The sequence below is a fragment of the Macaca fascicularis genome, chromosome 10 (genome assembly GCF_037993035.2).
Source record: "Macaca fascicularis isolate 582-1 chromosome 10, T2T-MFA8v1.1".
NCBI lineage: Eukaryota > Metazoa > Chordata > Mammalia > Primates > Cercopithecidae > Macaca > Macaca fascicularis.
This window is the reverse complement of record NC_088384.1, coordinates 118447602-118471213: the sequence shown is the minus strand read 5'-3', so window position 1 is coordinate 118471213 and position 23612 is coordinate 118447602. Positions and strand designations below refer to the sequence as shown.

Genomic DNA, 23612 nt, shown 5'->3' with positions numbered 1-23612 from the left:
CCCAGCACCCAGCACAGGAGAGGCTGGGCGCATGCCGGCAGGCGCGGGGGTACTGCAGTGCATTTGCAGGCTGACCACTGCATGTGTCTGGCCTCCAGCCACAGCCCGATCCCCTCACTGAGCCAGTTTCATCCTGACAACACCCTGAGGCTGAAATCACTGTCCCTCTTTAAAGACAAGTAAACCCACAAAAGAAAGCTGGACAGAGCAGGCAGGTGGCACACAGGTGGGTGCAAGGCCCTGAGTCCCTCCACAAAGATACAGTGGGTTCCCCTCCAGACCGCAGACAGGCTCCCAGGCTCCAGAGGCAGGCCCTGAGCATCTCAGTGGCGCCGGCTCGCAGGTTCTGAAGTCAGGGACACCCGGGGACAGAAAAAGGCGTGGGCACAAGCCAGGCTCAAGGTCACTTTGCTACTGCAGGAAGTGCAGGACTCTGCCCGGGCTTCAATCACAAGCAGGTGCCTTCTCCACTCAGACCCTCAGTCCCTTCTGTCAATGAAGGAGGCCAGGTGGAACGCCGGCCCTTCCGGGAAGCGGTGGGGCTCCTCGAGGGGCCACCCTGCGCCTGCTGAAGCACCGCCCAGGCACACCTCCGGACAGGAAAGTGTGCTGGGCCTCGCCCACGCCGCCCTGGGTCCGGAGCCTTAAAATGCGCGTTCGATGAAGGCTGACCGTGAAAGCCGCCGTACAGCAAAGGGAACAGAAGACCGGAGCCCCGCGGCCGCAGCTCCCAAGACGGGGACTCGAACCGGCGGGAAGGCGCGCAGCTCCCGACTCCCTGCGGCCGCTCCCGACGGTCTCTAGGACCCAGGGGAGCGCCCCGAGCGCGGCACATCGCTGACCAATAGGCGAGCGCGACGGAGACATATTTGCATGTGGGCGCGCCGCGGCCAATGGGGGGCGGGCGCGCGGGCGCGCGGGCAGGGGGCGGGGCGCTTCGCGGCAGCGGGCGCAGTCTGAGGATGGCCGCGGCCGCGGCCGGTGGAGCCCCGGGCGCAGCCCCCGGCTCCGCCGGGCCCCCGCCTCCCGCTGCGCCGACTTCGGCCGCTCGGGCCCCGCCGCAGGCGCTGCGGAGGCGCGGGGACTCGCGGCGCCGCCAGGCCGCGCTCTTCTTCCTCAACAACATCTCCCTGGACGGGCGGCCCCCGAGCCTGGGCCCGGGCGGAGAGAAGCCCCCACCGCCGCCCGCCGAGGCCCGCGAACCGCCAGCGCCGCCGCCGCCGGAGCCCCCCGCCGGCCTGCCCGGGCTGCCCGCCAGGACCCCCGCGCCCCAGGGCCTGCTCAGCCCCACGCAGGCGCCCACAGGCCTCGGCCTGGACGGGCAGCGCCAGAGGTGAGTGGGGGCCCAGCCAGGTCAGCCCAGGACGCTGGGTAGAGGGACCGGGACGGGGACGGGGGCGGGGTCAGCCCGGGACCAGGGGTCAGGATTACTTGGGGCCTCATCAGCCCAGGACAAGGGGGTCAGGTGACCTGGGGCCTTGTCCACCCTGGACACAGGGGTCAACGTCACCTGGGGCCTCATCAACCCAGGACACAAGGGTCAGGGTCAACCTGGGGCCTCATCAGGCCAGGACAAAGGGGTTGGGTTCACCTGGGGCCTTGTCTGCCCTGGACACAGAGGTTCAGGTGACCTGAGCCCGCATCAGGCCAGGACACAGGCGTCAAGCCACCTGGTGCCTCATCAACCCAGGCCACAGGGTCAACCTGGGGCCTCATCAGGCCAGGACAAGGGGGTCAGGTGACCTAGGGCCTTGTCAGCCCTGGACAGAGGTTCAGGTGACCTGAGCCCCTGTCAACCCAGGACACGGGTCAGGGTCAGCCTGGGGCCTCAGGCCAGGACAAAGGGTCAGGTGACCTGGGCCCTCATCAGCCCAGGACACAGGGGTTGGGTTCACCTGGGGCCTTTTCAGTCCTGGATACAGAACTGGGGGTTCCTGGGCTCGATGAGGGTTTCCTCAGGCCCTGTCAGCCCCCACACACGTAGGGTTCATCGTCCCCTGAATTCTCTCAGCCCCTGGATATGGGGTCTGGGGCTCCATGTTGTCAGCTCTCTGAAATGGGTTTTAGGGTTCACTCAGCCCTTATTACCCCTGAGACCCTCAGCCCTGTGGGCTCTGGACATGATCCCACCCCCATCCACTGGCACTAGTGCCCGGGACACAGGGACACATGGAAAGCCCTGTGCATCTCCTTGAATTCTCTGAACCGGGCCACACCCTCCGTGCCCACCTCCTCAGATGCAGCAAGTGGGCCGGGGTCCTCCTGGCACTGTCACTGACACCTGTTCCTAGAGTCCCCGCAGACCTCCCGTCCCACAGCCACTGGTCTCTGGCACCCTCTACCTGTCATTTCGCTGCTGATCCCCGCTCTACCCCCCATCACTCTCAGCTCAGTACCCTTGGGCCTGTCACACCTTGGGTTTGCCATTGCTCCGCCTGCCTTAATTCCATTTCTGGGAACTACCTCAGCCCATCCCAGGGCAACCCCAACCATGAGCCCTGCCTGTCCAGCGTGTGCCCCCTGCCCAGATGGCCCCTCGCTGCCCAACACCCTGTGTCCTTCTCGCAGAGACCATAGGCCCTGGGTAACCCTGCCTCCTGCGCCCCGGGGCTGTCCCACCCCACCCCGCAGCCCTCACCTCCGGGAGTGACTGTAGGCTCTCGGCCTAGGACTGGCTGCTTGTTGCGGTTCCTTTTCAAAGGAAGCCACTGTCCACAGGTCCAAGTGCCTGCTGGGCCGCTGTTCCCAGAGGCAGCCCCTGCAGGTGTGCACTGAAGGGGGCTGACACAGAGCTCTTGGGTCAAGGCTGGCATGGCCTCCTTGGTTACCTAGAGGTCATCAGAGTCGCCCCACACCCCTGGCCTTCAGGCAGGTTGAGGCATTGGGTTCCTCAAAGGTCTTTGGTTGGGGAAGTTTGGGCCCAGAACACAGCACTCTGTCCTCAAAGACGATGATGTCACATGCAGGTTGCATCACACGCAGGTCGCAGAGCACTCCATCCTTGGAAGTGTTCCTGGCCGCAGCCAGGCTGAGCGCGCCTGCAGACCCAGACCTGTCCACAAGATGTCCCCCCACGGACATGCCTGGCCACTGCTCCAGGGAGGGTCAGAGGGTGATTGGAGCAGAGGGATGATTTGCCCAAATGTGGCAGCCAGGCCCCATGCACTTGGCATGGCCGGCTCCTTTGGGAAAGCGGGAGAGATGGAACTAGGTGGCGACTCTCCAGGGCGGGGGGGCAAGGCCCCAAGGTGTGGGCTCCATGGGAAGTGGGCTCACCCCCGCGGGCCGAGCTCCGCAGGTGTGCTGGGCTTTTCCCTAACCCTGGGCCCTGCTGTTTGACATGGAAGCGGCTTTCTGCCTCAGTCCTGCATGTGAGTGTCCAGAACCGGATGGTGACGCCAGGCGGACCGGGTGCTGTCGTAGGCCCTCCTTCCACAGAGTTCATGCACCTCTGTGTGCACCAGGCCTGGCATGGAGTGGAGCCCACTCCAGTGGAGGGAGGCAGGGCAGGGCGATGCTGCGGGGAAGTGCCCGTAACTGAGAAGGCACCCCCTGCAGGGCCAGAGCCTCAGTGGTGACAGTCCTGAGTGCAGCATGCTGCCCGTGTGCAGCACGTCCCTGCCCTGTGGGATCCTAGAGGGTGCGCTGTGGCTGGCATCCCTGGCACAGGATGGGATGCGGCATGGGCTGGGTGCCTGGGGTCCTCCTGCCATACCCACCATGGGCCCGAGCGCCCCCACCCTTTGCCTCACCCAGGGCTGTCTCCTCCCTTCCCTCCTCCTCGGCCCCCACGTCCCTGTTCAGGTCTTTCCTGAACCCCACTCTGTTCCTGGTGGGGAGTCATCCCTCCTGGGGCTCTGCTGCCAAGTTCGTGGTGCTGAACTTGGGTCCGAGGGCCGTGGCCCCTCCCCTGATAGGCAGCCCCCAGTGTGAGGACATCCATTTCTCCCTGTGTTCCCTGGGCCTGGCTGCTGGGCGAGGGAAGTGTGGCTGCCCCAGCAAAAGGGGCTGCTAGCTCCTGGCTCAAGAGTTCTAGGATGAGTTGGTTTCAGGAAATGGAGAGAATTCTGAAAGTCCTGAAGGTAGCCCTGATGTTGGTCTCGTGCGTGTGGTGGTTTGACCCGGGCTCTGGGAAAAGACTTGGCTTGGAATCCCAGCTGCACTGTTCAGTACCTCTGTGACCTTGAACAGGTGACACTGCTCTCCGAGCCTCTCCAAGCCTCAATCTCCTCTGAGAATCAGGTTCACACTAAGCACGGCCTTCCTGAGGTCAGAGGTCAGATGTGTGCCCAGGGCTCGGTGAAGTATGTGGCAGGAGTCAGTGTGAGGTGAGCAGAGCCTCTTTTTTTTTGAAACAGGGTCTCTCTGTCTCCCAAGCAGGAGTGCAGTGGCACAATCACAGCTCACTGCAGCTTCTAACTCCTGGGCTCGAGTTATCCTCCTGCCTCAGCCTCCAAGTAGCTGGAACTATAGGTGCACACCGCCACACCCTGCTAAGTTTTTATTTTAGCAGAGATGGGGTGTCACTATATTGTCTAGGCTGGTCTTAAACTCTGGCTCAAGTGATCCGTCTTAGCCTCCCAAGTGCTGGGATTTCAGGTGGGAGCCACCACACCCAGCCAAATGGAGCCTCCTGTTACAACAAGGCTGCTCAGGGAACAGTCACATCTCAGTCCCTAATAGTTATTCTTTCCCAGGGAGGCTCAGCCTGGTGTGGCACTTTGTGTTGAGCCAGTGAGTGAATCGTTAGAATCCTTGTTTTCCTCACAGAACTTCCAACCAGGTTTATTTTCACTTTTAACATTGCCATTGCCTAATGTCCAAAAGCAAGCAGGATCTCTGGGCCTCCCCAGCTGAGTTTGAGCAGGTGCCAGGGTGCTCCACCTGCAGCCTCCTCCCCACTGACCCCTGCCCCAAACCCGGTGGCTCACAGCACCAGCGTGGCCTCTCCCAGCTCTGGAGGCCAGAAGCCCGACCTCAAGGTGTGGACAGGCCCACGCTCCCTCTGCAGGCTCCGGGGAGGATCCTTCCTGCCTCTTCCTACTTCTGGTGGCTCCAGGCGCTCCTGGGCTTGTGGCTCCGTTTTCTGCCTCCGCCTCTGCCTCCGCGCCTCACTGTTCCTGTGTGTCCGTGTCTCCCCGTGGTGATTTCCTCACAGGGACACCAGTCGTTGGATTAGGACTTACCCCATGACATCTTAACTTGATGACATCTGCTAAGACCCTCTTTCCATCCGAGGTCCCATTCACAGATACTGGGGTTCGGACTTCACCCTCTCTTGGGGGCGATACAGTTTAACCCACAACAGCCCTTGGTGAGTGTCACAGCGTTAATGAGGTGGGAGTGGCATCCCCTCAAGCAAACAAGTTTCCCCGAATTGCAGACAGATGTGGCCCAGCAAAGAGCCAGCATGCAGCCATCAGCAAGCAGAGCCCCCAGTTCTGGAGGGTGTGTGCCGAGATGCATCTGGGGAAAGGCCTGGGCCTGGGGCTGGGCCGCAGCTGTGGGACAGGCTGCTGTCTGGGCCAGGAGCCACTCAGCATTGCCAAGCTGCTGTCCAAGTTAAACGAATTTCAGCCTGGCATCTGGCGCCTTGTTTACAAGCCTGATTTGGGGGTTTCTTGCTCTCCAGCTGGCAAGCAGCTGACAGTGGTCAGCTGAGGCCAGAGCCTGGGGGCCCATCTCCCATTGCAGCCCAGAGGCCACGCGACACCTCCCACTCCGCCCAGCCCCAGACCCCATATGGATGCTTTCGCTGGGTGAGGCAGCAGGGAGTGCTGGACTTGGGGGCTTTTGCTTCACCTGGGACTTGATGAGACAGGGCACCCGAGACCAGCCACGCATTCAACAGCTGTGCCCCAGGGTCCATGGCATGCCAGGTGCCCAGGCCAGGGGATGGGGCTGGGGGTGGTCAGACAAGACCATTGCCCACACTTGGAGCTGGGAGCAGCCGAACAAAACCACTGCCCGCACCTTCCCGGCGAGGGAGGGTTCCAGTCTCCCCAGTGCTGGAGCGGGCACGCCATGGGACAGAAGCGCAGTCATTCGGCAGAGGCTCCCAGCTATCCTCACATTGTCAGACCTACTGTCAAGGTCATTTCAACGGCCCCTTCGCCCAGCCGGGCCTCCTGAGTTCCCTCTGAGCCTCACAGCGGCTCCTACACACAGCTTTGGGTTTCTAATGGGGATGGGGTCTTCAGGCCTCAGCCCCTTCTGGGCATTTCTTCCGTTACAAAGGAAAGGAAATGTACCGAACACTAGAAACAGTGTTTAATAAATAGCCGATTTCTCTTCCTGTCTGTGAGCGTGACTTTGGGTGGAGGCGTTGGTGGCCCGCCGTTTAGCGCTGAGAGTGAGGTGTGTCCGCAGATCTGGAGGGCAGCCTTCCTGCCGCCCCAACCCCCAACCCCTTCTTCCCAAAAGTCAGATGGAGGCAGCTTCGAGCACGTCGCTGCCGTATGGGGGGAACCACGAGTCGGCGCTGCCGGTCTAACTCTGCCATGGCTGGGCAGGAGCGGGGCCTCCTGGGACTCAGCAGAACTCGCATTTGCCCCAGTGTGTGGGGCGTGGGGTGTGGGGTGTGGGCCTTGCTGAGGGCCTCGTTCTTTCTGCTTTGCTCGCTTGTTCCTGGCATGTTTTGGATGGAGGGGTCCGGTGCATGCAGGATGAGTGAAGCACATGGAGCATGTGCCTGGGCACACCCCCTGTAGCCACTCCCCTGCTGAGACACAGGCCGGCCGCCACTCCCTGGTGCCCCTCCTCAGCCCCTCCCCCACACTGAGACAGTGACCTGTGTCACTATGTGACGAGCCTCTCAACCCGCGTGGCGTCTGTGTGCACGTGCAGCCATGCTGTGCATGCCGTCCCCTGATCGTGCGTGTCCTGCCTCCTGCTTACTGGCATGTGTGCTGCTCCCAGCCAGGTGTGAGGTAGTGCATCTGTACATGCATGATCCTCTCCGTGTCTGCCAGACACACGGACACCTCTCTGTGGAGCCCGGGGCGAGCAGGGGTCCATCTCATGGGTTCCCAGCCCATCCTCCAGAGGGGCCAAGCAATGGACGCTGGCCTGGGTCCCCTCTGCACATGCCAGTGCCCGTCCCGTTAGCAGCAGCGCCCTGCTGTGGTGACACATGCAGTTGTGACAGCCTGGTTCTGGAAGGGAAGCACTTCCCTCGTTCTCCCTCAGCGCCAGCGCCCGTGGAGGCAGAGGGGAAGGGAAGGCCAAAGCGGCGTCCTCCCCACTTGGCCGCCCTGCCCTGCACCCATGGGCAGGCACCTCCTTCAGCACTGTCAGAGTCTTCTGGACTCAAACCAAAAAACGTGACCTGCAACAGGGCCAGGTTCAGAAAATGAACCCCTGAGAAACAGTGGAGAGCAGCCGCCATTCCATCTGACACAGTGGGAGCGGCGCCGCCGGGTACAGACCCCCGCCATCCACATGGGCTCAGGTCCCCACTCTGTTTCTTACCAGCCATGTCATCTCGGGCAAGTTGCTAAACACCTCCGTGCCTCAGTTTACCCACCCGTGAAATGAGGGTCAGAATGCTGCCTCCCTCTTAGAACTGTGCAGATCTAGTTTACTAATAAGATGCTTACAAAGAAGAAGGGAGAAGGAAATCACAGAGAAAAATCTGCAGAAGAACCCGCTGGGAACAGATTTTAAAGCGTGGTAGAGAGAAACCCATCGTTCCTGCAGCGACCAGAAAATCATGGAGGAGCTGGGCCAGCCCCCCCACAGCTCCTCTGCATCCTGGGCCGGAGCTGGGCCAGCCTCCCCCGCAGCTCCTCTGCATCCTGGGCCAGAGGCTCCAATGGTACTGCCAGGCAGGCTGCCACGGGGCCCCCGGCTTCTGCTGGGGCCCTCACGGGCCTCCAAATGAGGTCCCAGGCATGCAAATACCCAGGCATCCCCTGGTAATTACCCGTGGGAAGGAGCTTCCAGAAAGACACACAGGCCGGTCCTCAGGGCCTCCAGGCCCAGCCTTGTAGGGCAGGACACACGAACACCTATCTGGGGACAGTCCCCAAATCTCCTCCTTCACCGGCTTCTTTCCCCAGTACGGGCCCTGCCCATCCAGCCTCCGCTGGGCTCTTCTTGGGGCAGCCTGCCCACCCTCACCCATCACAGGCCAGCACTCACTCACCTGGGCTTCTCGGGACAGCCAGCATCTGCCACACACACCCCCTCAGCATACAACTGGGTGCTGTGCCTCTCCGCTGCCCTCAGAGCCTGCTGCCTGCCCTAGCTCCTCCTTCCCCACCCACCCTACTCTCCAGGCCAGCCCACTGCATCCCCAGCCCCTCCTGGTCCCATCGCCCAAGTGCTCTCTTCTGGCCAGCTGCTCACCCACCTGCAGCCATCCGGCTGGTCCCCTGCCCCTACCTCCAGCTGGGACTGGGCGGGTGCACAGCTGTGTCTGGTGATGGGGCCAGTGTGAGGCATCAGGCGTTTTACTGGATTTTCTGTTTTCAATCCTAGCTTGTTTTCAACAAGCTCTTGTTGCCTTTGCCTTTTAAAAGATTTTAATTACATCTTAAGTTCCTGACTTCAAACTGTACTTGGTACCCCCTAAAACCACGTTCTGTTTCACTGTCAGTACAGTATCCAACAAATTACAGGAGCTGTTTCCCACTTTGTTATAAATACGGTGGCTCACGCCTGTCATCCTGGTACTGGGAGGCCGAGGCCTGTGGATCATTTGAGGCTCGAGACCAGCCTGGCCAACACGTTGAAACCCCGTCTCTACTTAAAATGCAAAAATTAGCCAGGAGTGGTGGCAGGCACCTGTAATCCCAGTTATTTGGGAAGCTGAGGAGGGAGGACCGCTTGAACCTGGGAGGTGGAGGTTGTAGTGAGCCAAGATCAAGCCCCTGCACTCCAGCTTGGATGACAGAGTAAGACTCGGTCTCAAAAAAAAAGATAGGCTTTGTGTGAGATGACTTTGCCCAGCTGCAGGCAAGTGCAAGCGTTCTGAGCCTGTTGAGTTTGGGCTGAGCTGTGATGCCCGTAGGTAGGTGTATTAAGTTAACTTGCGACTCTGTATTTTCTGCTTAGGGTAGTTTTATCAAGACCTGACCCCGGCTGGGCACGGTGGCTCACACCTGTTATCCCAGCACTTTTTTTTTTTTTTTTTTTTTTTTTTTTTTTTTTTTTGAGACGGAGTCTTGCTCTGTAGCCCGGGCTGGAGTGCAGTGGCCGGATCTCAGCTCACTGCAAGCTCCGCCTCCCGGGTTTAGGCCATTCTCCTGCCTCAGCCTCCGGAGTAGCTGGGACTACAGGCGCCCGCCACCTCGCCCGGCTAGTTTTTTGTATTTTTAGTAGAGACGGGGTTTCACGGTGTTAGCCAGGATGGTCTCGATCTCCTGACCTCGTGATCCGCCCGTCTCGGCCTCCCAAAGTGCTGGGATTACAGGCTTGAGCCACCGCGCCCAGCCTGTTATCCCAGCACTTTAAGAGGCCAAGGCGGGCAGATCACTTGAGGTCAGGAGTTTAAGACCAGCCTGGCCAACATGGTGAAACCCCATCTCTACCAAAAATACAAAAATTAGCTGGGCGTGGTGACAGGCACCTGTACTCTCAGCTACTTGGGAGGCTGAGGCAGGAGAATCGCTTGAACCTGGGAGGTGGAGGTTGCAGTGAGCTGAGATCGCACCACTGCACTCCAGCCTGGGCAACAAAGCGAGACTCTGTTGTTAAAAAAAAAAAAAAAGGACCCGACCCCATAATCAGTCCAGCATTTGTTTTAAAAAAAAAAAAAAGGGCCGGGCGCGGTGGCTCACGCCTGTAATCCCAACACTTTGGGAGGCCGAGGCGGATGGATCACAAGGTCAGGAGATTAAGACCATCCTGGCTAACATGGTGAAACCCTGTCTCTACTAAAAATACAAAACAATTAGCTGGGCGTGGTGGTGGGAGCCTGTAGTCCCAGCTACTCGGGAGGCTGAGGCAGGAGAATCGCTTGAACCTGGGAGGCGGAGGTTGCAGTGAGCCAAGATGGCACCCACTGCACTCCAGCCTGAGCAACAGAATGAGACTCCATCTCAAAAAATAAATAAATAAAATAAAACATGGTGGTTCACGCCTGTAATCCCAGCCCTTTGGGAGGCCGAGGCTGGCGGATCATTTGCGGTCAGGAGTTCAAGACCAGCCTGGCCAACATGGTGAAACCCCATCTCTACTAAAAAATACAAAAAACTTAGTCGGGCGTGGTGGCAGGCACCTGTAATCCCAGCTACTCGGGAGGCTGAAGAGGAAGGATTGCTTGAACCCAGGAGGCGGAGCTTGCAGTGAGCCGAGATGGCGCCCCTGCACTCCAGCCTGGGCGACAGAGCGAGACTCCATCTCAAAAAAAAAGAAAAAAAATGACAGCATCAGTGTTGGCGTCAAGGTGACAGCCTTGGTACCAACCAGGACTACACTGGCTGTGTGACTTGAGCAAGGGCAGGCCTCTCTGTGCCACTTGTCGAGTGGGTGTGGCTGTCACTGCCCCTACTGTGCGCCGTCGAGTGTTGGTGAAGTGGTGACTGTGGCACTCTCGCTGGCACAGGCAGCGCCCACTGTGGGACTGTGGCTGTGCCCAGCCCGGCGCCTTGGGACAAACACTGGCTCTCGGTGGGAGGCTCCTGGCGAGGGCATGGTGTGGGGACCTGGACTCCAGGCCGGCTCCACCAGAGAGGGGGCCTGAGCGCACCAGGCCTTGTGTGTAAGCCGGGGTCCTGCTGGGGGAAGGCCCGTGGGACCCTGAGGATGGCACTGGCCTGGCACCTGGAGGGTTCCCAGAAGTGACCCCCAGCAGTACACCTGCCCTTGCCCAGGAGTCCAGATTGGCTCACACTTAATAAAAAGGCTACTGTTGACACGCTGAGAACGCCCCATGCCAAGCCGGGGGGCCAAGTTGCTCCATTTAATAAACCACACAGCACCCCACAGAGGGCCCCATCACCACCGCCATCACCACTGTCATCATCACCACCATCACCGCCATCACTGCCGCCATCACCACCATCATCACCACCATCACCGCCATCACCACCGCCATCACCACTGTCATCACCACCACCACCGCCATCACCACCACCGCCATCACTACTGTCATCACCATCACCACTGCCGCCATCACCACCATCATCACCATCACCACCACCACTACCACTGTCATCACCGCCATCACCACCACCACCGCCATCACCACTGTCGTCATCACTACTGTCATCACCACCATCACCGCCATCACTGCCACCATCACCACCGTCACCACCACCGCCACTGTCACCACCACTGTCACCACCACCACCACCATCACCACTGTCATCACCACCGTCACCGCCATCACTGCCACTATCACCACCATCATCACCATCACCACTGCCACTGTCACCACCACTGTCACCACCACCACCAACCGCTCCCCTCTGGGGGCCAACAGCCCTGCAGGGCAGGCAGGCTCCTCAGATGTGCCATACCACGTCGCCCCATCATTGTCATTGCAATCGGAGTGGTTTTCCAGTACTGCAACACTGCATCAACTGGCATTGGACCTTATCTCCTAAGCTATGTTTTTGGAATGCCTTGGTGCCCAGGCACACACGTTCATGGCTCCCAGTATAAGGGAGAGAACAAAGCTTTGGAGTCGCTGACAGACCCGGGTTCAAGACAGCTCTGCGCTTGGAGTTGCGTGGCCCTGAGAGTTACTGAACCACGTCATGTCTCCACATCAGGATGGCCTCACTTGGTCCTGAGGGTCGAGGGTCTGAGGAGCAGTGGGTATTGTGTCCTGAGGGGGTCTTCAGGGAAGTGTGTTGTACAGTCATTCAGCCAACAAATATCCGCCTGCACGTTTCACTTATGGGAAACACCTGGGAGACTCCTGAAGTCCAGGCAGGAGGGCAGGCACTGAGGACAGCAGTGAACGGGGACAGACCCTGCCCATCCATGGGGCCGGCACTCTGGAAGGGGAGGCAGACGGCAGGTGGGTGGTGAGGCGGGGACACCTCCTTGCTGCAGTGACCAGTGCCGTGAGCAGGTCACAGAGTGGCGCGGTCCGGGCCGCCTCCCTCGGGGCCGCCTCCCTCAGGGCCGCCTGTGAGCCAAAAAGTTCAGAAAGAGTGGCCACCGGAAGAGCAGGAACACAATGTTCCCGACCGAGGAGGAGCCCCCATGACGGCGCTGAGGTGGGAGGGTGTGGCTGATGCAGGGAGCTGTGAGCCACGGGAAGGTGGCCTGAAAGCAAGGGCTGCCCAGTGCCCACCCCGCCTGCCTGCGCCATGGTGCCCCGATGCTAAGTTGTGCTTCAGGGAGGGGCAGGTAGCGCCAGCCTCAGGCAGCGCTGGGTGGGATGGGCCTGTCAGAGCTGGCGGTGCCCCCAGCAGGGTGTTGCTTGGGGCCGAGCGACCCTTGGTGGGCAGCGCAGGTTGGCGTGCTGTGCTGTGCTGCGCTGTGCCTGAGGAACCTGTCCCCAGGGCCGCTGGTCCCCAGAGAAGAGCTCAGTGCCTCTGAAACAGGAACCTCTAGAGGCATGCGGTACCCCTCCTCCCTGTGTCAGTCTGCACAGGCTCTGGAAGCCCCTCGGCCCGTGGGTGTGCAGCTGGGCTGGAGAGTGGCCCTTCCCTGCACAGCGGGCGGCACTCGGTTTCTGGCCACAAAGGCGGTGCCTGGGCTGGTGGCCCCATGCCTGTTTTGAGGCCCCATTGTCATCTTGCAGGAAGCGAGTCACGTCCCAGCGCTGCTCCCTGGAGTTTCTGGAAGATGCCGTGGGATGTGCTCCAGCACAGAGGTACACGCCCCCGACCGCCCCGAGCTCTATAACTCCGCTCGGGCTGCCACTGACCCCTGCCGGGCCAGAGGGTCCTGGGAGGAAAAGAGTGACCTGTGTCCTTTGCCTTGCAGAACCAAACACACATCTGGATCACCAAGACACAAAGGCCTGAAGAAGACCCACTTCATCAAGAACATGAGGCAGTACGACACCAGGAACAGCAGGTATAAGGCCGAGCCAGGAGCCGGGCCAGGGCTGTGGTCTCCAGAGGCCCACGGGGTCCTGCCCGTGTCAGCCAAGCAATCTTCCCTCCGCTCCCAAGACTCCCGCCCGCTCCACAGCCCACACCTCTAGAGGTGGACCCTCCTCCCCACCACACTCTTTGCTCCACATCAGCCAAGCACCCACGGGTCCCTGGTGTCACCACAGCGAGGTCATCCTCTCTGGGCTCCCACACGAAGGGCCACGTGTGGACGCCGGCGTCCAGCAACAGTGCTGACATGAAGGAAAGTTGGAGACACAGAAACGGGCGTGGCTGTGAGATGTGTGGGGAGGAGGGCTGGGCTTTGCTGGGGGCACGGAGGAGAGGCTGCCCAAAGCTGGCGGAGGGCCGCAGCCGTGCCCAGGTGCACCCTGAGAGACTGTGTCAGGGTGTCTAGGGGGCATTCCTGTGGACCCGTACTCCCCTCACTGCATGTCCTGAGGTGTCCTGAGGTCCAGAGCGCTCCCTTCCTTCTGGAGTTCCCCCTGCCGGACATCCTCCTTATGGTGACTATGGGTCTGAACGGACCCTTCCTCCCGGTCAGTCCTATACAGCTTCCAGCAGACGTGAGTGCCAACCCTGGCTCCCGTCATCCAAGCCAGAGAGGGGGAGAAGTTCTCCCGCTGTTGTCCCCTTGGTGAGACCCTGGGCCCAGGCAGGGCAGAGCCAGTGTCTAAGGAAGGAGAAACAGTGGCTTCTGCCTGTGCTCCCTGGCCCGGAGCCTGACTGCTCGAGCGCCTTGGAAGGGAGCCTCCAGGCCAGCCTCTCTATGGACCTGGATCAGGCCCTCTCTGGTGGCGTGGAGCCCCGCACCACCGAGGACTTCTGAGGTCTGGCTTGAGGCAGCCCTTGGCCTCGCCATCCTGTCCCCTCTGGCCGCCTCTCATCTCTGAATGAGCCAAGATCCTGAGGTGAGGCCGCCAGCCCCACCCGCACTGGGTCAGGGAGGAGCCTTCAGGATGTCACTGCTGGGCCTGCCCACGTGCAGCCGCGTCCCAGGGAGGGGCACCCTGGTAGCTCCTGTAGGGAATCCACTCTGAGAGCTTGGGGGGCCAGGCTTAGTGGCTCTGGCCACCCGGCCTCCTGGGCCCAAGTCCCCTTGGGCAGCATGGGCAGTCTCCCGGCACCTGAATTTAGGCAGAAGGAATTTTCCATGGAAATGTCTGTAGCTCTGGAAGCAGCAGCACCTTGACCCCTGCCCCCCAGCCCCTGTCTCCGCTGACTCTGTCGCCCTGCAGGATTGTGCTCATCTGTGCCAAGCGGTCCCTGTGTGCGGCCTTCTCGGTCCTGCCCTATGGGGAAGGCCTGCGGATCAGGTGAGTACTCAGCCCTTGCCTCGCATGCGGTATGCGTCTGGGCAGAAGGCAAGGCCTGGTCCCCACCAGGCCCAGGAGGCATCAGAGGGCACTGCGCCCCCAGGTGAGGCTGCGTCCCCATCAGGCTGCCCCTGGGCTCATGTGAGGCTCAGCACGTCAACCTCCACCAAAGCTCCTCAGGAACCCGGGGCCGTTTCAGGTCCTCATTCTCCAGAGGGGCCGGTTTCTGTTCACGCTGTCGATGTACAGGTGGCCGGGCTATCCCACCTCCTGTGGACAGAGCCACATGGCCCTGTGACCATCCAGGCAGTTGTATCCGTGCGTAATTCAGAGAAGGAGGAAACAGCTGTGGGGTGGGGATTATGTGTGGCCCTGGCTTAAAAACCGTGGTGGAGAAACCTGACCAGGCGTGGGCACATGCCCCTGGAGGGCTAGTGAAGGTGGGCGCTGCCCCGGGGGCTCTACCAGCCGGTGTCTGTACTGGGGAAGCAGGGCTCAAAGACCCCCGTTCCGTGAACGCACTCCTGACGTGCACCTTCCTGGTCACACCAGGGCCGCCTTTCTTTCCCGAGGGGTTGTGCTGACATTGTTCCCGAGCGCGCCTCGGGCCAGCAGACAGGTGGGCTGGGCGGCCGGAGCCTGAGTTCAGCACAGGCCACAGCCCCTTGCCTCTCCCATGTTTGCAGTGACCTGAGGGTGGACAGCCAGAAGCAGAGGCACCCGTCCGGTGGTGTCTCTGTGTCTTCCGAGATGGTCTTTGAGCTGGAAGGTGTGGAGCTGGGAGCAGATGGGAAGGTAAGAGCCTCTTTGCAGGCAGATGTCCAGTGCCATCAGGGCCAGGCAGGCAGGTGGGAGCAGTCCCACACGTCAGTGCCCACGAGGCAGACGTGGAGCTGTGGTTCGCTCCACGTAAAACGCAAGGGTGGAGTGGATGTGGCCCGTGCAGCCCTGAGAACACGGCCCAGAGCCCATCAGACTCCCCCGGCAGCCTGGCCGTGCCTGAGGTCTGCTCTCTGCACTACAGCCGGATGCTCCTGGACACCTCCCCGCTGCAGGGTGGGGCTCGCCAACCCTCCGGCCTGTGCTGGTGGTCAGTGGTCTTCAGAGGCAGGGAGAACGTTACAGGCTGCAGAACCCAGATAAAGCACAGTGGTGTTCTGGAATGTTCTCGCTATGTGAGGAGCAGCGTCCAGCTCAGGCGCAGCCTCAACGGCTTGATCTGAGTTGTTTTTTCCACGCAGGGCTCCCGGCGTGTGTCTCTGGGCTTCCTGCAGCCGGAGGCAGGCAGAGCTCACTTTGCCCTCTGGTCCCAGGAAGCAGAGCTGAGGCCAGATGTGTTTGCTTTTCTAGGTCGTGTCTTATGCGAAGTTCCTGTACCCCACCAACGCCCTGGTCACACACAAGACTGACAGCCATGGCCTGCTACCCACACCTCGGCCCAGTGTCCCCCGGACTCTGCCAGGGTCAAGACATAAACCTGCCCCCACCAAGTCAGCACCAGCCAGCACAGAACTAGGTAGCCCACGTGCCTTAACCACAGCCCGGAACAGGGTGGCCCACGTGCCTTAACCACGGCCCAGGGACTGCAGCAGCACCAGCAAGCCCCTTTCCATCTGTAGCCCTTTGTGCACGATGGAGCCTGGGGAACAGGGTCAGGTGGCGGCCACTCAGGAGAGGAACAGCTTCACACCAAATCGCTGGCCCTGGGCTTGGCCTGAGCCGGGCAGTGGGGAGGAGCTGCATCCACAGATGACTCCAGGAAGGGCCCCTCCTCTCAGGACATCCTTTTCTTGCTCTAAGCCCTGGGCCCTTCGGGAGAGCGAGAACCATGGCCTGGAGCCCCTCCCCCGCTCGGCCTTGTCCCGCCATGGCACCGGCCTGCCAGACCTTGGGGCTAGATGGGTACTGCTCAAGACTCCTGGTGGGTCAGGGGCTGCCTCTCTTACAGGGGGCGACGTGGGGGACACCCTGGAGTACAACCCCAACCTCCTGGATGACCCGCAGTGGCCCTGCGGCAAGCACAAGCGCGTCCTCATCTTTGCGTCGTACATGGTGAGTGCCTGCTCCTCGGGCCTGGGCACAGGCCGCTGCACACCTGTCCTCGCTCAGGGCGTGCAGGGCAGGCTGTGGGCAAAGCCGCCCCAGGGGCGTGACGTGCCCCCATCCCAGATTGCAGCACCACAGACGGTGGTGGTGTGCAGGGTAGGCCAGGGAGCAGTGCTGGCCACTCCAGCTGGGGTCGACCTTTGCCCTTCAGCCCTCAGCACCTGGCAGCCTGGCTCTCCCCATACCAAGCATGCATGGGCTCTGGGGTTCTCTCTTGAGCCATTTTGTTCTCCGAGATTCGGGGCCTCTCAAGCCGCACCTTATGCACGTTTGCAAACCCAGGATGGTGAGAAATCCATTGTGGTACCGGGCAGGTGGGACCCATGACTGTGGAAGGGGCCAGCCCAACCCTGTCCACTGTCTGTTGCAGACCACAGTGATAGAATACGTGAAGCCCTCAGACCTCAAAAAGGACATGAACGAGACCTTCAGGGAGAAGTTCCCACACGTCAAACTGACGCTGAGCAAAATCAGGAGGTGAGGACACCCTCTCAGACCATCTCATCGTCCTGGGAGGCCCTGCCAGCCTCTCCAGTTTCTGGTAGATTCTCTCTCCAGCTTGACAAGTCTAGCCGCTGCCCATCCTCAACCCCCTCCCACCTCTGACCAGGCCCCCAGCAGCAGCTCCCCCACCTCCACTGCCCGCCAAGCCAGGCCCCCCGCGGCCCCATCACACTTCATCCCCCCACACACCACCGGGCCTCTCAGCCAAACCCTCGCAGCAGCCCAGGATCTTTGTAAAACTCGAGCAGGACAAGGCCTCTTTTGTGCCCAGCCGCTCCCAGTGTGTGCTATTTTACTGAGCAGGTTCCGTGGCCCTTCCCCTGGCCCACAAAGCACCCCGTCCAGGCATGCTGGGTGCTCACCAACACCATCCACGTGCCTCTGCTCTCACATCTTGCCACACTGAGAACCTCTGTGACCAGAGGAAAGTGAGCTGAAGGCAGCGAAACTGCTGGGCTCACTTTGGACTCCTGGCCACGGCCCTGTACTGGGGGCCTGCCTTGCCTGGCCTCTGCCCCAGTGTTCCAGAGGGTGGCTCACCCCACACCCCGGCACCTCCCTTCAAGGCTCTTCCTAAAACTGCCCCTCATCAGAGGCCACTGCCCCCCACCAAAAGCAGGGCCTGTCCTCTGTGGCTCCACCCACCAGGCACAGGTGGGACCTGCTGTGGGCGCCCACCCAAGGGAGGGGGGAAGCCAAGACCCAGCCTGCCTGTCGCTGCCCTTGCACCCTGCCCTGGGCATTGTACGTGGTACAGTGGAGGTTACTGCCCTGAAGGATACAGTGGTGTTTCTTGCAGCCCAAAGCCACATTGCTCGAGCCTCCTTGGTGGTGGCAGGGGGCTGCCGCCTCAGCCCCAGCCAGAGCCCCAGGGACATGGCTTCTGTCTTAACCCACAGCTTAAAGCGGGAGATGCGGAGCCTGTCGGAGGAGTGCAGCCTGGAGCCTGTGACGGTGGCCATGGCCTACGTGTACTTTGAGAAGCTGGTCCTGCAGGGCAAGCTCAGCAAACAGAACCGCAAGCTGTGCGCCGGCGCCTGCGTGCTACTGGCCGCCAAGATCAGCAGTGACCTGCGCAAGAGCGGCGTGAAGCAGCTCATTGATGTGAGTGCTGGGTTCGGCAGGCACTGCAGGCAGGGTCATGACATCCAGCCAGGGCCACTGCTGAGATGGGGCTGGCCGGGCGGGAAACGTGGAAGAGGGAAGGCTCCTGTGTAACCCTTCTCTCTCCCCTGCAGAAGTTAGAAGAAAGGTTTCGATTCAACAGGCGTGACCTGATCGGGTTTGAGTTCACAGTGCTCGTGGCCTTGGAGCTGGCCCTGTATCTTCCCGAGAACCAAGTGTTACCTCATTACAGGCGCCTCACCCAGCAGTTCTAGCAGAGGCTCCACAGAAGGCTCAGGGCACCGAGGTGCACTTGCTGGCCAGGGAAGTGTCTCACTGAAGCCCCGCGCTGCCTCCTGCCAGTGCCCCCAGCACCCGCCAGAGGAAGCACCTGGCCTCCGCTGGTACGGCTCTCCTTTTTGCCTCTGCTGTTTCCTTGGAAAGTGACGTCGCTTTCATCCCCAAATGCACTGTCCCTCCAAGGGGATTTCTGAGAATTCGCCTGGATTTTTACATAACTAAATGTGGGGTTTTGTTATTGGTATTTTTTTCACGTGCCTCAGACCAGCCTGGCACCAGGATCTTTGGTTCACAGCGTGTAGCAGTGAGCCGGCTGCAGTCTGTCTCCCCACGCCTCGCCTTCTGTAAACCACCGCAGCCACCACAGCGTTGGGGTGGAGATCTGGGTTTCTAGACCTCACTGAACACACTGAAATGGCTGAGTTTAACTTATTTAGGCATTCATCTTGGAGATTTGGTTTTTCGGGTGTGGATTCCTCAGCAGCATCTCCCAACATCGACTGTGCCGCTGGCTCCCTGCCACCCAAAGCCGAGTTCCTCCAGAGCTTTCTCCGCCCACCTCACTGCGTCCTAAATGGAGCTTTTGGTGTCCAGTTAAACTAGCAGGAGCAGTCTCCTGATTTATTTTGATCTCATTCTTGGACTCTTGGACCTCTGTTCTTCAAACATTGTGTCACTGTGAAATCCTGACGCCCTTGTGTCCTACAGACCGACTGGGTGCAACAGACAGCTGCCCATACCATGCCATGCTCTACCCTCTGCCTCTCACCAGGAGACACTCTGGGCCTCCAGGACAATCGCTGCTTGCCGGCTCTTATTTTTCTAAGCAATATTGTGATGGAGAAAAATAACATATTTATTGGGATTTGGTTTTTTGGGTCTTTTTTTAAGGGAACAAAAAATGGTTAAATGAGGTCTGCCAAAGTTGACCTGAAAACACACTTGACCCTCAGGCAGGAGGGCACTGACCACACCCCACACAACCTCAAAGGGTCAGTGCATCAGTCTTTTTCTTCTGAGGCAGGAAACAGGTGCTGTCTTAGCCACCTCGGCCAGGGCAGCCCACCATGCTAAAAGGACTCCAAGTTGTGGTCAATGTCCCTTCTGTGCAGGGCCCCATCTCTAGCTTTTCCACATCTGTCTGAAGTTCTTGCAACGAATTTTACATGGTCCAGCAATCCAGCTAGCTGCCTCATCAAAACACTGAATAACCAAGGACTGCTGAGTTTTTCTTCATGGGTCAGCTGGTCTCAAAACTGGCCGCTGCCTCAGCCACCAAGCTTTCTCCTACCACTACTTTAAACCTCCCTGGCCCTGGAGAGACTCTGGGATGACTCTGCCTCTAGCCCATTACAATACATTCTATGCTATTTGTGCAGACTGGTGCTTCCGCAGAAAGGGGATGCCAATTCTGGTGATCACAGAACTCCACCAGCAACTCCACCTGACCCCAGCAGTGGTGCAGGACAGCTGCCAGCACCCACCTGGCCCTCCTTTTCCACAGCCACTCACTGGGGTTGAGACCCAGAGATGGCTGGTGTGTAGGAGAGACTGCAGGATGAGGACAAACCAAAGCCTTTGCCCTTATTTACTGTGGAGCATCCCCTTCCATCGAGCAGCCCTCAGGCCAAGGATGACCCCCTGGAACCCAACGTGCACCCAGAGGGGACTCGACTTCCAAGCTGCTCCCCCATGCTGGGTCCCAGGCAGCTTTCCTCTGAAAAGCAACCTCTCCTGCCACCCAGATCCCATCTCAAGAGCTCGCCCATGTTATGAGCATGTAAGGGACTGAATTCCTAGTAACTGTTCCAGTTTACAACCTGCCCTCCAGGGACACCCGTCTTCATGGTTCTTTCTACACGTGAAAGCAAGAAATGGCTGATAAGCACAGTAATTTAAGTTTGTGTATTTATGTAGTGAAAGTTATTAACCAAACCGGTCTATGTGAAGTGTGAAGCCTTCCCTTCAGTATGTCCATTGTCGTGATGCCAAGAGCTGCCACTGTGTGGTATTCGAGGATTACTGCAACAAAGCCAGTAGTTACACCAAACTACACTCTCAGCGTGTCATCCCCTAGAACACACCCAGGTGTCGGGAGCTGAGGTGTTCAGCTGGGCTGTGACTCCACAAAAGCAGGCCTGGTGTTGCTTCCACGTCGGTAGCAGTTGTGGATGTCAATGTGCATAAGCGAGTCTCTGACCTCAGAACGTTTGAGTCATTTTATCTTAAGATGTTTCTAAATGGATAATGTATCCTTTAAACCTCGGTTTTGCAATACGTTTCACAGCTTGTCTCCTTTCAACTAACTGGGTACCGCACCCCACCCTTGTCACCCATTGACAGCAAAACCTCAACCCTGGGCCTACAGACACAGAACGAACCTGCACAGGTAGGTTTTCACTCTTTATTTATGACAAATATTCCACTTCCATGATTCTCTCCGGTCAAAAGTTCCTAGAACCAGGGGAAAAGGACAACGTTAGGACCACGCCTCTGGAGCAGCCCTAGTCCACTCACTCTGCCCAAATGTGAGCCCCCCAACCTTACTTTGAGACGATGCCGTCGGCCTTGGCCAATCGAAGAATGGAATCATCTGACTCACCCTTAAGAAAAAAAACACACTAAGAATATTTCCACTCCGGCTGCTTGAGATGGCAGGTCAGCTGCGCCACCAGCCCATGTGTCTCCCCCGCTGAGCAAATGTAAACAGGCGCAGAAGGGGAGCCACCTCTCCTGAGGGGCAGCCTCCAGCCTGACTATGGCGTGAGATGGGGGGGACCTCCTAGTGGGAGGCAGGGTCTGCTGCCTGTTTTCTCAGAGCACCCCTCTTCCACCCCCAAGAAGCAGCAGGCAGCCAGCCCAGTCCAGCTGGCTCAAACTACTCTGCCAGCAAATCTACTCAGGCACCATCACACACTCAAATGCGCAGGGTAAAGCAGGGTCAAGTCCACGATGTCCCGAAGTGAGCAAAGCCCAGGGAACACTCACCATCCTACGAATGGCCCCGCAGATAGCATAAGTTTTAAACTGGCCATTAAACCTGCCTGTGACCTTGTCAACCTAGAAAGAGAAGAAGGGTCAGAAACCACTCCCCCAAGTTTGGGAAACACCAATCCTCAAAGCCAGTCTCTGCCTTACGTTCACCCTAGGGGCTCCTCCACAATGGGACAGGCCTGCCTTTCCCGGCACATACATCCCAACCTTCCCGCCTCCCGGGCTCCCAGCTCACCTCGGCCACGTTCATCTGGATGGATGCGTGGTCCTTGGCACCGATGATGCGGTTGCTAGCGGAGCTGTGGAGAAAGGGAGCAGTGAGCAGAAGGGACACGGGGGTTAAAAATGAAAGAGGGGATGTGGAGGGTTGGGAGGGTCTGCATGGAAAAGAGGAACGTCCGGGGAAGGATACGTGAGGGACGTGGCGGGGTAAGGACAGGAGGGGTGTGGGGGGAACAAGGGCAGGCGACGGGACGTGGTGGTTGGGTAAAAACGGAAGAGGGGCATGTGGGGGGCGCAGTGAGCCGGGCGTGGGGAGGGCGCTCACCATTTCCGCGGCACGTACAGGTCCACGAACTCGCCGGCGTCGTTCTGCATCCCGAGGCTGAGCCTGCGGAGTCACCGCGCGGCGCCGTGAGGACGGCCGGAACCGTGCCCCGGCTCCCGGCGCAAACCCGCCCCTAGGGTCACGGCCGCAGCCGCACACCGCACCCTGCACCCCGTCCCCCGCGTCCAAGCCCCCGCTTCCGCCCCAGCCCCAGCCCCAGCCCCAGCCCTGAGCCCCAAGCCAGCGCCGCGCACCACACCTGCTGCCACCACACCGCGCGCGAGAGAGAAAGGAAGCGGCTAATTACCCGGCAGAAATATCGGCGGGCAAGGCGGGGCCTCGGCGAGCGCTTCCGGGTCACGCCGCCACAGCGAGTCTGCGCGGTGCGTTTTTGCCGGCCGACGCCCTGACGCACTTCCGCTTCCGGCGGAGGAGGCTCTAGGATCCGCCCTACTGACCGTGGGGCGCGGGGCGTCGTTACGGATGGTCGCCCTGTGTGGCGTGTTATCCTAGCCCGTGGGTTGTGCCCCACGGACGCAGTCGACCCTTGTGAGCGCCTCGGGAGCCCCGAATGAGCAGCTGGGAGAAGCGGCGGGGACTGAGCCTCGCTGACCGCTGCCGACCGGGCCAGAGATATGGGCGTACCCCCCCATAGTGCGCCTCCAGCGCCCCGGGTCCCCTCACCCTGCGGCCACCTGGGGCGTGGGGCGGTGCTCCTGCCCAGGCACGGAGCCTCTGCGAGCGGAGGCCTGCTCCCGTGGTGCCTGCTGTTCACACTCCCTCGGGCCGGTGGGCGAAGGACACCAGCAGGAACTCGGCAGAAAAGAAATTCAGACGGTTCCTGAGGGTAGGAAAAGGTCCCGGCCCACCGCGGGGTCGGAAGCACCCGACCGCTCTGCCATCCAATGTTTCACCAGTCAGATTCCCAGGGCAGAGCATGGGAAGCAGAATGCAAACTGGGGCACCGTTTCCCTGAAGCATTTTGGCCGCCTTTGTCATAGTGCTAGAGGTGCATACTCTTGGACCCCGCAAACCCGCTCCTGGGAATTTGCTCCAAGGAAGTAAAGATGATACAAAGATGGACCCACGAAGTGTGGTCGTTGGTTATGGGTGGGTTCTTGAGGAAGGCCTTGTTAGCAGCCTGAACCCTGTTGCTAGGAGAAGCTCCAAGCCGCAGACGGAAGGAGCAGCGGGGCCAATGTTGGGTTCTTCTCTGGGAGGGGGACATGATCCTAAGATGTAGAACTAGCCTCAGAAAACCAAGGCCCAGTGGCCGGGCGCGGTGGCTCATGCCTGTAATCCCAGCACTCTGGGAGGCGGAGGTGAGTGGATCACCTGAGGTCAGGAGTTCGAGACCTGCCTGGCCGACATGGTGAAACCCCGTCTCTACTAAAAATACAAAAAATCAGCTGGGAGTGGTGCTGGGCGTCTGTAATCCCATCTACTCGGGAGGCTGAGGCAGGAAAATTGCTTGAACCTGGGAGGCAGAGGTTGCAGTGAGCCGAGATTGCACCACTGCACTCCAGCCTGGATAAGAGTGAAATTCCTCCTCAGAAAAAAAACAAGGTGAAAGCAGGGAAGGGGCCTGGCCAAGCCTAGTGGGAGAACTAGGGCCAAACCCCACAGCCCTCTCCCTGCCCCAACCCCTCCCAATTTCCCCCATCCCATTCCTCCGTGGAGCAGTATTGACTGAGAAGTGCTGATGCCATGCCCATTCCTGGT

At 59.9% G+C, this 23612-nt stretch overlaps 2 protein-coding genes across 3 annotated transcripts; one reads left to right on the top strand and one right to left on the bottom strand.

Annotated features, from left to right (window-relative positions):
* Positions 1-953: 953 nt before the first annotated feature.
* Positions 954-20624, top strand: CABLES2 (Cdk5 and Abl enzyme substrate 2). The gene is made up of 10 exons (XM_045363266.2): positions 954-1333; positions 12704-12775; positions 12889-12981; positions 14258-14335; positions 15022-15130; positions 15686-15851; positions 16284-16387; positions 16812-16918; positions 17845-18049; positions 18184-20624. Exons 1-10 carry the CDS (start codon positions 963-965, stop codon positions 18322-18324), a joined length of 1446 nt encoding a protein of 481 aa, XP_045219201.2. The 5' UTR covers positions 954-962; the 3' UTR covers positions 18325-20624.
* Positions 20625-20739: 115 nt separating this feature from the next.
* On the bottom strand, positions 20740-22244 carry RPS21 (ribosomal protein S21). Of its 2 annotated transcripts, none has more exons than XM_005569531.4 (6): positions 22198-22244; positions 21891-21953; positions 21579-21642; positions 21338-21409; positions 20897-20952; positions 20740-20803 (listed from the first exon to the last, which is right to left on the bottom strand). In XM_005569531.4, exons 2-6 carry the CDS (start codon positions 21938-21940, stop codon positions 20794-20796), a joined length of 252 nt encoding a protein of 83 aa, XP_005569588.1. In that variant the 5' UTR covers positions 21941-21953; positions 22198-22244; the 3' UTR covers positions 20740-20793. The 2 variants fall into 2 exon arrangements, with proteins under 2 accessions (XP_005569588.1, XP_005569587.1); XM_005569530.4 differs by lacking the exon at positions 22198-22244 and adding an exon at positions 22150-22182.
* Between the last annotated feature and the right edge of the window lie 1368 nt (positions 22245-23612).

Bases quoted from the DNA above. Each gene is read 5' to 3' on its own strand.
- CABLES2 (XM_045363266.2), top strand. From the start codon at position 963: ATGGCCGCGGCCGCGGCCGGTGGAGCCCCGGGCGCAGCCCCCGGCTCC. The intron at 14,336-15,021 runs GTGAGTACTCAG...CCATGTTTGCAG, and splicing joins GGGGAAGGCCTGCGGATCAG to TGACCTGAGGGTGGACAGCC. The intron at 15,131-15,685 runs GTAAGAGCCTCT...TTGCTTTTCTAG, and splicing joins AGCTGGGAGCAGATGGGAAG to GTCGTGTCTTATGCGAAGTT.
- RPS21 (XM_005569531.4), bottom strand. From the start codon at position 21,940: ATGCAGAACGACGCCGGCGAGTTCGTGGACCTGTACGTGCCGCGGAAA. The intron at 21,643-21,890 runs GTGAGCGCCCTC...CTTTCTCCACAG, and splicing joins CTGTACGTGCCGCGGAAATG to CTCCGCTAGCAACCGCATCA. The intron at 20,953-21,337 runs GTGAGTGTTCCC...TTTTTTCTTAAG, and splicing joins GCGGGGCCATTCGTAGGATG to GGTGAGTCAGATGATTCCAT.